The sequence below is a fragment of the Phyllobates terribilis genome, unplaced genomic scaffold (assembly GCF_046119375.1).
Source record: "Phyllobates terribilis strain yellow unplaced genomic scaffold, ASM4611937v1 Scaffold_8__6_contigs__length_399053987, whole genome shotgun sequence".
NCBI lineage: Eukaryota > Metazoa > Chordata > Amphibia > Anura > Dendrobatidae > Phyllobates > Phyllobates terribilis.
In genome coordinates, this window is record NW_027362768.1 from 34,466,458 (window position 1) to 34,478,583 (window position 12,126).

Sequence of the window (12,126 nt, forward strand, 5' to 3'; positions counted from 1 at the left end):
ACTTCACATACCCGTCCGTCTGGGGCCCTCTTACCTTTGAAGATCCTGGAGCGTCCTTGGACTCATCTGTCTATGGACTTTATTACTGACCTCCCTCCGTCTTCGGGTAAAACGGTCATACTCGTTGTAGTGGACAGGTTCAGCAAGATGGCACATTTTATCGCTCTTCCGGCTCTCCCTAATGCTAAAACTCTTGCGCAGGTGTTCATTGGGGAGATTGTGAGGCTTCACGGGGTACCCTCCGAGGTGGTGTCTGATCGGGGGTCTCAGTTTGTGTCCAAGTTCTGGAAGGCGTTTTGTGCACGGCGGGGGATGCATTTGTCATTCTCATCGGCTTTTCATCCTCAGACCAATGGTCAGACGGAACGTATGAACCAGAGCTTGGAGACATATCTCCGGTGTTTTGTGTCAGAGAACCAGGAGGACTGGGCTTCTTTCTTACCTCTGGCAGAGTTTGCTCTTAATAATAGGCGGAGCGAGTCCACTGGTAAGTCCCCGTTTTTTGGGGCATATGGTTTTCACCCCCAGTTTTGTACTTTCAGTAGGGGGGGCTCTTCGGGGGTTCCTGAGGAGGAACGATTTTCCTCATCACTCGCTTCAGTACGGAGAGGGGTGCTGAAGAATCTGAATACTATGAGGAACCGATACAAACGTATGGCTGATAGGAGGAGAGTGTCTGGTCCGGACCTAAGTGTGAACGATCGGGTATGGTTGTCTACCAGGAATATAAAACTTAAGGTTCCCTCCTGGAAACTGGGTCCCAGGTTCATCGGGCCGTACAGAATCAGTTCTATTATTAATCCGGTGGCATTCCGTCTTGACCTCCCCCCTACGTTTAAAATTCACAACGTGTTCCACAGATCGTTGCTTAAGAGGTATGTGGCGCCGGTGGTACCGTCACCTTTACCTCCCCCTCCAGTGGTGGTCAAGGGTAACTTGGAGTTCCAGGTATCGAGGGTCATCGATTCACGCTTTAATCGCCGGTCCCTTCAGTACCTGGTTCATTGGAAAGGGTATGGTCCTGAGGAGAGGATGTGGGTTCCTGCGTCGGATATTAACGCAGACCGATTAGTTCGGGCCTTCCACACGACTCACCCGGATAAACCTGGCCCTGAGGGTCCGGAGGCCCCTCGTAGAAGGGGGGGTACTGTCACGGGTGTGTCGCCACGAAGATCGTCACGATTACACAGCCTGACTTCTCGCAGCTGACTTTTTGGTGCTTTGTGTTTTTCGGCAGTGAGGGAGTTAATTCTCTCTCTCTCTGTGCTAGACGAGGTCCAGCCTCGCCCAGCTGCAATCAATGCTGCTGTAGTGAGACTCCTTCAAATGCCTGCTGGTCTGTTAGGGAAGTGTCGGTGAAAGCATTTCATGCAGACTAACAGAGCGGATCGTGGTTTTTGGAGTTTCAGAGATAAGTGTATTTGGAGAGTTTTTTCCCTTCCTCGCTTTATCATTTATCTCCTTTCCCGTTGGTGTTCCCTCTGTTGTAGTTGTGTAGTTTTTGTATGCAAGGTGGTTTTGGTTTTTCCCTTGTACTGTCTCGTTCGTCTAAGTACTGTGTGTGGGCATATTATTACTTGTCCCCTTTTGTTGTGATCGGGGTCCTTCTCAGGACTAGATTACTTAGGTGCAGGGATCCTCAGGAGGTAGGGGTTATGCTGGTGGCCTGGACCTCTGTACCTTTAACAGTACCTCCAGGTTGAGGGATTAGTCAGGGCCCCAGCTTAGGGTCAGCTTAGGCCCCCCTCCTCCTCCAGTATACAGAGACAGCGTGACAATAGCAGGGGGACAGGTGGATTAGTCGGGCAGTAGAGTTTAGGATAGATTAAAGGGGTGCAAGAGTATTTGAAGGGAGGCTTCAGAGCAGGAGGTTGCAGTAGTCGAGGCGGGAGATGATGAGGGCGTGCACTAGTGTTTTGCAGATTCATGGTTGAGGAATGTGTGGATCCAGGAGATATTTTTAAGTTTGAGTCGGCTGGAAATGGAAAGGGCTTGGATTTGAGGTTTTAAGGAGATTTCAGAGTCCAGGGTTACCCCAAGGCAGCGAGCTAGAGGGACTGGGGAGAGTGGACAGCCATTGACATTGATAGATAGGTCAGTTGGGGGGGTTGAATGAGATGGCGGAAAGACGATGAATTCTGTTTTGTCCATGTTAAGTTTTAGAAATCTAGCAAAGAAGAAGGATTAAATAACGGACAGACATTGTGGGATTTTGGTTAGTAGGGAGGAGATATCGGGTTAAGAGAGGTAGATCTGTGTGTCGTCGGCATAGAGGTGATAATGAAAACCATGAGACTCTATGAGCTGTCCCAGGCCTAAGGTGAAGATGGAGAAGAGTAGGGGTCCTAAAACTGAACCTTGGGGGACACCGACAGATAGGGGGTAGTTGACTGAAATTAAGTGCAGGCCTGCCGGTCTGGGAACCCTACTGCTACAGGCAACACACATGGACGAGACCTAATTTGGAGTCCAAACATTTCCAAAAATTAGGGGCAGACACTAGTGTTGAGCGAGCGTGCTTGTTTAACAATTTAAATCGAGCACACTAAGTATTTTCGGCTTGCTCGGCATCTATGTTTGAGCCACGGCAGCTGCATGTGATTGCCTAACAAACGCCGTGACACATGCAGCCGCAGCGGCTCAAACATAGATGCCAAGCATTCCGAAAATACTCAGTGAGCACCCGAGCGTGCTCGATTAAAGGGTTAAACGAGCACGCTCGCTCAACACTAGCAGACACCACAAGAGTGGCATCAATTTCTCCAGAGTAGAAATAGTATAATGGGGATCTGACATCCCTTCCACTACAGGCAAACCACCAGACGGAGATCCAACTTTAAATCTCCACATTTCAAAAATTTGTTAGTAACATCAGTAGCAACAGCAGGCACAAAAGCCACGACAAAGGTATCACAGACGGCAATGATGTGAGATCAATGCAGCACGCCTAGTCAGCCCAGTCTGCGACTGGTATGCAAAAGTCATTCGGGATCCAATACTTGTTCATCTTGACAAAAGTTAGGCAGTCTACACTTTCAGAGGACAGCCGGATGCGCTTATCCATCAGGACACCACCAGCAGCGCCGAAGACACGTTCTAAGAGAATGCTGGTTGCCAGGCATGACAAAACCTGCAAGGCATGACATGCGAGCTCAGGCAACTCCTGGGGTTGGAAGTCAATAACTGCAATGCACCCTGTGTGCCTCACTGCTGTCTTGGTGAAAAACACTTTTAAGATTGTCTACAAGTGTGTTTCGATACACCAGCATGCACAGGTTGCTTTCCAGGGGCAGAAGGCCCAATCCAGCCCTTGTTAATTTTTATAAGAGTCAGCCTGTCAGCATTTTCAGTTAACAGGCGGATGTGCCTATCAGTTGAAATTCCCCTGGCAGCACTAAAACCCCCCTCTGACAAAACGCTAGTGGCAGGGCAGGCCAGTACTTCCAAGGCATAGAGAGCCAGCTCATGCCATATGTCCAGCTTGGATACCCAATAATTATAAGGCACAGAGGAAGGTACTCCTTCAGCATCTTCGTAAAAATTATCCCTCCTTGTGAGAGTACCCCGCGCATCAAAGGCTGTGCGATGGGAGGATCTGAGAAAACTCTCCAAGACCTTTGACAGTGTTCCCCTGCCTCTGCTGGATAGTATTTGTGTCTCTCTCGCCTGTACTCGTTGGTTGTCCAACAAACTGTGACCTCTGCCCCCAACATTTTCAGATGGGAATTTTTTTAATAAATCCTAAACAAGGGCCTTCTGGTACTGCCCCATTTTATTAGACCTGTCCACCGCGAGAATAAGAGATAGAAAGTTCAGTTCTCCTTGTAGTGTGGGTCTAGAAGTGTCACCAACCAGTAATGACTGTCACTCAAAATTTGGAGAACACGAGGGTCATGGGAAAGGCAGCGTAACATAAACTCAGCTATGTGTGCCAGACTGCTAACAGACGTCCGTGTCCTCACCAAGAAGACGACTGGCCATGCTCTCCTCCTCAACCTCCTCCTCCCTCTCCTAAGGCCATCCTCGCTGAACAGACGGTATGACAGTTGTGTGGGTAGTACCATCTACAGCGCAGGAAACTAGCTCCTGTTCTTCCTCCTCCTCCTCTTCATTGTCACCCAATCCATGTTGGGATGAGATGAGGCTGGGCTGTGTGTAATCACCCTGTATAGTTCCTTGCTCCATCTCATCGTGCTCTGCCTGCAATGCATCCTCTTTAATTGTGAGCAAAGATCGTTTCAGAAGGCAGAGAAGCGGGATGGTAATTATGGCGTCATTGACGTTCACCATCTGGAAGGAAAATGATAATATATGGCACTCTTGCAGTAACTGAATCAGGTGCACAAGGACGGTATCCAACCCATATATCATATAGAACAGAAAAACTTGGCACTCTATGAGAATAAGTTCCTTTTATTTGCATTCATATAGCGTTAAAGGTTTTCGGTCCTGATACAGACCTTCATCAGAACTGAATGCTTTAGGTATGGAACTCCCAGAAAAAAGCGCTTGTGTGTGCGACCGACATCAGTCGCACACACAAGCACGTTTTTGTGGGAGTTCCATACCTAAAGCATTCAGTTCTGATGAAGGTCTGTATCGGGACCGAAAACGTTTAACGCTATATGAATGCAAATAAGAGGAACTTATTTTCAAAGAATGCCAAGTTGTTCTGCTCTACACCATCTTGAAGGAGTCCTCAAAGTTTTGGAGGATGGCACAGATGTCTGACATCCATGCCCACTCTTGAGCTCTTATATGCGGAGGCTGACCTGAATACCAACGGTCGTTTTGAAGCTGGTACTCAACAACTGCCCTGTGCTTCTCACAAATCCTTCCCAACATATTCAAAGTTGAGTTCCAGTGTGTGGGGACATTGCACACCAGTCAGTGAGATGGAAGCTGCAAATGCTACTGAAGCGCAGCAAGGGCAGCGGTGTAATGATCTGCAACAAGAACTAAGGAAAGAAGGGGAAAGCTTTCCCTACAGTAAGACTAGGCTGAATCCCTACGATGTAGCGGGCTGCCTGCTCCTAGCGAACAGACCTGCCTTAGTCCTAGGCTAGTCTGAACGAAGACTTATAGAATAAAGGTAAGGGATCACTAAAAGAACTAAGGACTAGAACAAAAAGAGACACCTCTTGAACAGAGAAAGTTGTTGCAGAAAACAAAAGATAAACTGACAAAAAGGTACTAGAGGTCCCAAAGGACCAAGCGAACTGAGAGATAGGCACCGATGTACCTGGCTAGCAAAACAGTCAAACAACACTGAAGTCCAGCACAGCCATAAAGGTGGAGCTGGAATATAAAGGCAGATGGCCATGTGACCGCAAAACACAAGATAGAAAAAACAAACAGGAGAATTCTTACAAGCGGAAGCTGTAGCAGACTTTCTAAAATGGGCACACACATGGCATAAATTGACAAGCAGATCCAGCAGATCCATGTAGCTTTTGAGAAACTGCTGAACCACGAGATTGAGCACATGGACCAGGCATGGTATGAGTTTGAGCTCGCCTCTCTTCAGAGCCACCACCAGGTTCCGGCCATTGTCATACACGACCATGCCTGACTGTAGGTTCAGTGGTGACAGCCACAGATCTGCCTACTCTTTCAGAGCTGTCCACAACTCTTCAGCGGTGTACGGTTTGTCCCATAAGCATATTAGCTTCAGCGCAGCCTGTTGCCGCTTGGCCGAGGCAGTGCTGCAGTGCTTCCAGCTTCTGATTGATGTGGCCATTTTGGAGATGAAGGCTGAAGAGGAGGAGGAGGTGGGGGAGGTGCAGGAGATAAAGAATGTGAGAGCAACCCTGATTGACTCAGGGGCCTAATCCTCGGCATTGGGAGGACGTGTTCTGTCCCAAGGTCCGACTGGGTCCCAGCTTTCACTATATTAACCCAGTGTGCCGTCAATGAGATGTACCATCCCTGCCCACAAGCACTTGTCCACGTGTCTGTGGTTGGGTGGACCTTCCCAGTAACTGCGTTGTTGAGGGCACGGCAAATGTTCTGGGACAGGTGCTTGTATAATGCTGGGACGGCACATTAGAAGAAATAGTGGCGGCTGGGGACCAAGAACAGAGGGATGGCTGCCGCCATCAGGTTGCAGAAAGCTTCCATCTCCCTGAGTCTAAAAGGCAACATTTTGAGCACAAGAATAGCTTTTTTGCACAGGAATTGAATGTTTCTAAACAATACTTGGCCAGGGGAAACGATACATGCTGCTGTGATTTTCTGCAGGATCTGAAGTGTGGTTTCCTCTGTAGAGTACATAAGGTGGCTGGACATGGAAATAAAAGTTTCCATCCATAAAAAACAGTTGATGTGACTTTGAGAAGGTGTATAATAGACCCTTGTGCTAAGAAGGAGGCTGTAAAATGCTGTAATGGTCCCAATGCCCCTAAAGCAAGGAGAATAAAAGCAAATGTGAAACACTGGATAAATAAATGCCCAACTAACAACCATTATTAACTGCCCATATGGTTATTTTTTATGAGAAGCAGGCTGAGTTGCTCACCTAGAGAAGTGTTCTGTCACTCTCCTATGTAACCAAGTTCTAAAGTCAATTCCTGTGATGAATGCAACTCAGCTTATCCAATTTTGTGCCTCTCTCTACAAACCTGCTATCTCTGCTCACAGCTGTTTAGAATAAGCATGTACCACATACCAGGACATTGACTTCAGATCTTACTGTCAGCAGATGAACAAAGGACAGCTACCAAGCACCGTAAGCAAGTGAAATTGTGAAGTAATCATGATTTTACAATATGCCAAACATATAGACAAAAATTAAAGTGAAAAATAAATGGAATTATTAATAGTAATAATATTAACACAGCAAAAAATGGAGTTTATAGTGATTTTTATGATTTGGATGAAATGTTTACTCTTTTGTACAGCTTGAATTATTTTTACTACTGGACAACCTGCTTTAGCACCATTCCTGCAATTTTTCTCCAGGTGACTATCATTTTTCAGTATTAAGTTATGTAATGATGTTAGGAAAAAACTATTTACACTTTAGACATTATTCTTTACAAATGTACTTACTAACACAATTTGGAGCTGGTTCCCATCCATTAATTGTGCATTTACGGCGTTTGTCAGGCTCTGGCTGAAGCACAAAACCATTATCACACTTTACATCAATTTCTTCCCCATATTTGTACACAGCTTTCTTTGCATCCACACTTCCTTTTTGCACTTGAGGAGGGTTGCAGGTTATTTCTAGAAAAAATTGTAAATAAACAAAATAAATAAAACACTTGGTAAATGATACAACATACATAAATATCATATTATTCCTTATTATGGTTGTTTTTGTATTTAGCAGGTAAATGTAAAGCAAATTACTAGGGTGATAATTAGAAAGAAGAAGAAGGCGGTAAGAGAGTCTTGTATTTTGTAAGGATGTGTATGATACTAAATACAGTGCTGTGCAAATTAATTGGGGCAAAGCATTTTTTAAGTAAAATCGTAAGTTGATTACCAGTCAGTGATTCAAACCAGTTTTAACTGCTTTGAACAGGTGTGAGTGTACAACCGTGAGTAACAAAATGTGGTTTGACTGGTTTTAGTCAGAAAATAACAGCTAGCTGCCCCCTGAGCTTCAGTTGAGAGCTTGTTTCTGTGAGGAGTGGTTTAGTGTACTTTTTCTCTATGCCACAATTCCAAGTGTGTGAAGAAATTCCTGGAAGAAAATAAAGTAAAAGTGCTGGACTGGCCTGGCAAATCACCAGACTTAAATCCTATAGAAAATTTGTGGAGCATTGTGGAGAGACGTCTTGGCAAAATGGACTGTACAACCAAAGAACGCATGATAAACAGTGCCATACAAGTGTGGTTCCATGATGAAGAATTGAAGAATTTATGCAAAAACTTGGTAAAATCAATGCGAAAGCGCATTGAAAATCTCATATCTGCTAAAGGAGGACATATATCTTGCACAAATTAGTATGTAACAGTGCATTATAACATTTTATTATTAAATATTCAAAAATATTTTTTTTTGGCTTTGTCCCAGTTAATTTGCACAGCACTGTACCTATTTACTTGTTAATTATGTATTCTTATTCCACTTTTATTAACCTGTATAAAAAATTGAGTGAATCGCTCTGTATTACTATATATTGTTGCTATACTCTAGGTGAGCAGTTAATCCATGGGGCATATAAACAGACTAGAAAACGAATAAAAGGCATAGAAATGACCGGTAAAGTTAAATATTATAAATAGAGATGAGCGGTGTTCGACTAGAACTGTTCGCCAATCTCAAATTCGAGCTGTTTTGGGCCATGTTCGAGTCATTCGACGAACGCAAACTATTTGCAACAAATTCGGCTGTTCGAGTTTATGTTCGATAACTGTTCGTGCACCAAAAGCGTGTCCTGCATGTCTGGCGCTATTTAGAGCACCAATCATGCAGGGATTGTCTGCCACTCACTGTAATGCCACAGCCATGGTGGTTGTGGCATTACAGTGGTTGCCCAAATCGATGGGAAAAGTGCTCACAGTGAAACATGAAAAGCCGGCAATTCAGCAGCGGCATAAACCGGTACCGACAATTTAGAACATAAAGAATAGAGCATCACACATAGATTAGATAGAAACATGTCAGTCACATATTTAAGAAGTACAGTGACAGTGTTGCTTACTGTACTTGTCATTTAGTGTTAAAGGATTTATTAAAAAAAATAATAGTGTTTTCATGCACCGTCTCTTTAAAAAAGCCGGCCGGCAATTCAGCATCGGTACCCGACAATTTAGAGTAGAAAGAAGAGCATCCCACATAGATTAGATACATAGAAACATGTCAGTCACATATAAAAGAAGTACAGTGATAGTGTTGATTACTGTACTTGTCATTTAGTGTTAAAATAAAGGATTTATTAAAAAAAAAATGATGTGGGGTTCCCCGTAATTTTAGTCTCTAGCGGAGGTTAAGCAGACTGCTGGGGCAGATGATTGAAGCCTGGGAAGGGGGTAATACCCACTGAGCTTCCCAGGCTACTAATATCAGCCCCCAGCTGAATACCTAGCCTTTACTAGCTATTAAAATGGGGGACCCCCAAAAAAATGACGTAGGGTCCCCCCTATTTTAATAACTAGCAAAGGCTAGGCAGACAGCTGGGGGCTGATATTAATAGCCCAGGAAGGGTGCCATGAATATTTGCCCCCTCCCAGGCTAGAAACACCAGCCGTCAGCTGCCCCAGAAATGGCGTATCCATAGGATACGCCAATTCTGGTACTTAGCCTCGCTCTTCCCACTGCCCTGTAGCGGTGGCAGTGGGGTAATAGGGCTGGGGTTGATGTCAGCCTATAATGTCAGCTGACATCAAGCCCAGGTTAGTAAAGTAGAGGCGTCTATAAGACATCCCCATTACGAACCCCATAGTCAAAGTTAAAAAAAATCACAAGCACCCAGAATAAAGTCCTTTAATTGAAATAAACACACAATTCTTTATTGTTCTAAAGTAAACCATACTTACCATCACGCCCATTCCAGCTGAAGCCAATGTCTTCTGCAATAAAAGTAAAATAATAAACCAAAATCATCCTTACCTTTCCATGGTTCCCACGATGGCTCCAGCTCTGCTACATTCACATGACAGGCTGGATCGCAGCTGAAAGTTGCCATCCAGCTTGAGCTCCTCAGTGTCTGGCTGTGACGGCATAAAGATGAGCCGAGGTCATGTCCAATGAATTCAGCTCACCTCATGCACGTCACTGACAGCGTGGGAAAATTCTCCTGCGCTCAGCGCTACAGCAGGAGAATTCTCCCATGCTGGGATGGCATTGAGATGACAGGCTGGATCACAGCTGAAGGCTGCCATCCAGCTTGTCATCCTTCAGAGACACTGCAGAGCGCAAGCAAGCCTGCGCTCTGCAGTGTCTATGAAGGATGGCATGATGGATGGCAGCGCTCAGCTGCGATCCAGGCTGTCATCTCAATGCCATCCCAGTGTGAGAGGATTCTCCTGCGCTCACGGCAAGCACAGGAGAATTCTCCCACGCTGTCAGTGACGTGCATGAGGTCAGCAATGTCCAGCTTAATGAAGAGGAGCAGGGGCAGGGGCAGGATTCTAACTCTAACATGGAGGTGAGTGAAGACGGTGTTGTGGGAGGATCTGCAAAGGGGCTTTCTGGTGCGGTTTCTGCAAGTGACTGTTCTTTAAGACCAGGACAGGTGGCGGTGCTTGCTTCTGGATCAGAAGGCATGTGTAGACAGGGATCAAGTGACGGGGATTTCGAGTCGAGCGGATCCGAAGGCCTGCTAATGGCTATAAAGCAACAGGAGTCTCCCATGGATCTGACACACTTTTCCTTTGGAGACGATGAAGCACCAGAGAAGGCAAAGGGAAAGCAGAAGAAAAACAGGAAAAAAAACCACCGTTACTGCACGGGAGGTGGTGAGTTTAAAATATGTGAATATGGCTGATGTGTCTGCTATTTCCCAAGTAAACCCCGCTGGGCAGCAGCAACCGGCTTTGTCAGTGAGTGAAGTTTGTAGATCAGGCGGGGAGAGCAAAAAGGAAGGCGAGAGTGGTGAAGCTGCCATCTCTGCGGTTCACAGCAGTGGTGGTGGTGCAGCAGTTTTGGTTGGTGTACCAGACATTAAAAATATGGTGGAGTTTCCTTCCCTCTACCTTACTTCTAAGCCGGTTGCCACCGGGGGTGCAGGGGGAGAGGCGAAAGGGCTTGCGGCTGCGATAGGGGGGCAGCATGCCAAGAAGGACTAGGGTGCGATGGGTATGGCCTCTGGGGCTGGGGGGGGGGCAGATCATTCTACCGCCCAAAGTGGCAATGAGCCTTGTAAGGGGGCCCTGGAGATGGATGTAAAGACTAAGTCAGCAGAAGCTGCTAAGGAAATTATTGTAATTAATGTAAATGCTGAGTTTACTATGGGGGCCCTACCTGATCCCGTTCTGGCAAGTATGGAAGGGGGTGTGAGTGGGGTGGGTGTGAGTGAGGAGGTTGTAAATGAAGGAGAGATGTAGGCGTTCAGTCTTTGGTGAACTCGGCGACGGTGACTTGCAACGGCGTCTTCTGGAGGCCCTGAAGAAGGGTGAGGAAACCATCACTGTGGGGAATGGGGTGGTTGACCTGTCTTTTTGGACAAAAAGACATGGACTATTGGCTTTCCAAGATAAAGGTACAGGGACGGTTTGGTCTCTGCTGACACCAGGGCAGAGTGGTGCTCGCAAGAATGTGGTCTGTTTTCGGTGGGTAGGCGATGATGCGTGTCCCGTTAGGGACAGGGTGGTGGAACTCCTCCTGAAAATGGGTTTCAAGGCTTAAAATATCTATGCCTTAATCCAACCCTTCGGCACCACCTATTTTGATGTTAGTTTCGTGAGGCCAGAGGGCATGGAGCTTTTCTGGTCTCAGTACGAACTGACATTTAGTCGCCCTGACTGGCAGGGGTTTGCATTTCATGCAATCACCCGTGAGAATATGGTTAGGAAAGTGACTGTGTTAACAGGTAACGAGTCACTTTACTATGTGGATATTATGACCTGGATAAGCAGGTTTGGGGACATGGCTAAGATCCTGGAAAAAAAATCTGGACCGCTTCGGCATCTGGCCTGGGGCCTGGACCATTATGGTTAACTTAAAGGTTTCAGGTAACACTGTTACACACATTCCCTCCTTAACATTCTTGGTCTGCCACAAGTGCGGTAGTCCCTCACATTTTAGTGCAGGGTGCAAGGTGGTGAAGTGCGCTTTGTGTGGGGGGCCTTGGTCATCTTGCCGCAACTTGTGAGGACATTAGGTGTAACCTGTGTGGAGATCTTGGTCATCCATTCAGCCGCTGTCCACTCTCCTTTACCAATGCGGTCCTGAATCCGGGGGGTTTGGCTCGTGATAGGGGGTCCAATCCTGATGGTGAAGGGACTAGCAGAGTTGGGGGGAAGCGAGAGACTTGTGAAGAGCAAGCAGTTGGGCCCCTCTAGGGTGAGGTGGCAGGAGAGGCACCAGGGGGAAGGGAGAGGGGGAGTGATGTCCCTGCCTCATAAACTCGGTGCAAAAAGATCTGCAGCTGAGGTCTCGGGCAGTGAGCTGGACGAAGAGGTGGAGAAATTGAATAGAGAGGAGGATGCCGAGGCCTCGTGTTCCTCATGCAG

General features: G+C 46.4%; 1 protein-coding gene across 3 annotated transcripts in view; it reads right to left on the reverse strand.

Moving 5' to 3' along the window:
• CFH (complement factor H) overlaps window positions 1–12,126 on the reverse strand; it is a 1,056,626-nt gene that overhangs the window by 860,084 nt on the left and 184,416 nt on the right. For all 3 annotated transcript variants that reach the window (XM_073642935.1, XM_073642934.1, XM_073642933.1), the window contains exon 7: window positions 7,051–7,227. In XM_073642935.1, coding sequence (XP_073499036.1) covers window positions 7,051–7,227 — 177 coding nt within the window. The remainder of the gene's footprint in view (window positions 1–7,050; window positions 7,228–12,126) is intronic.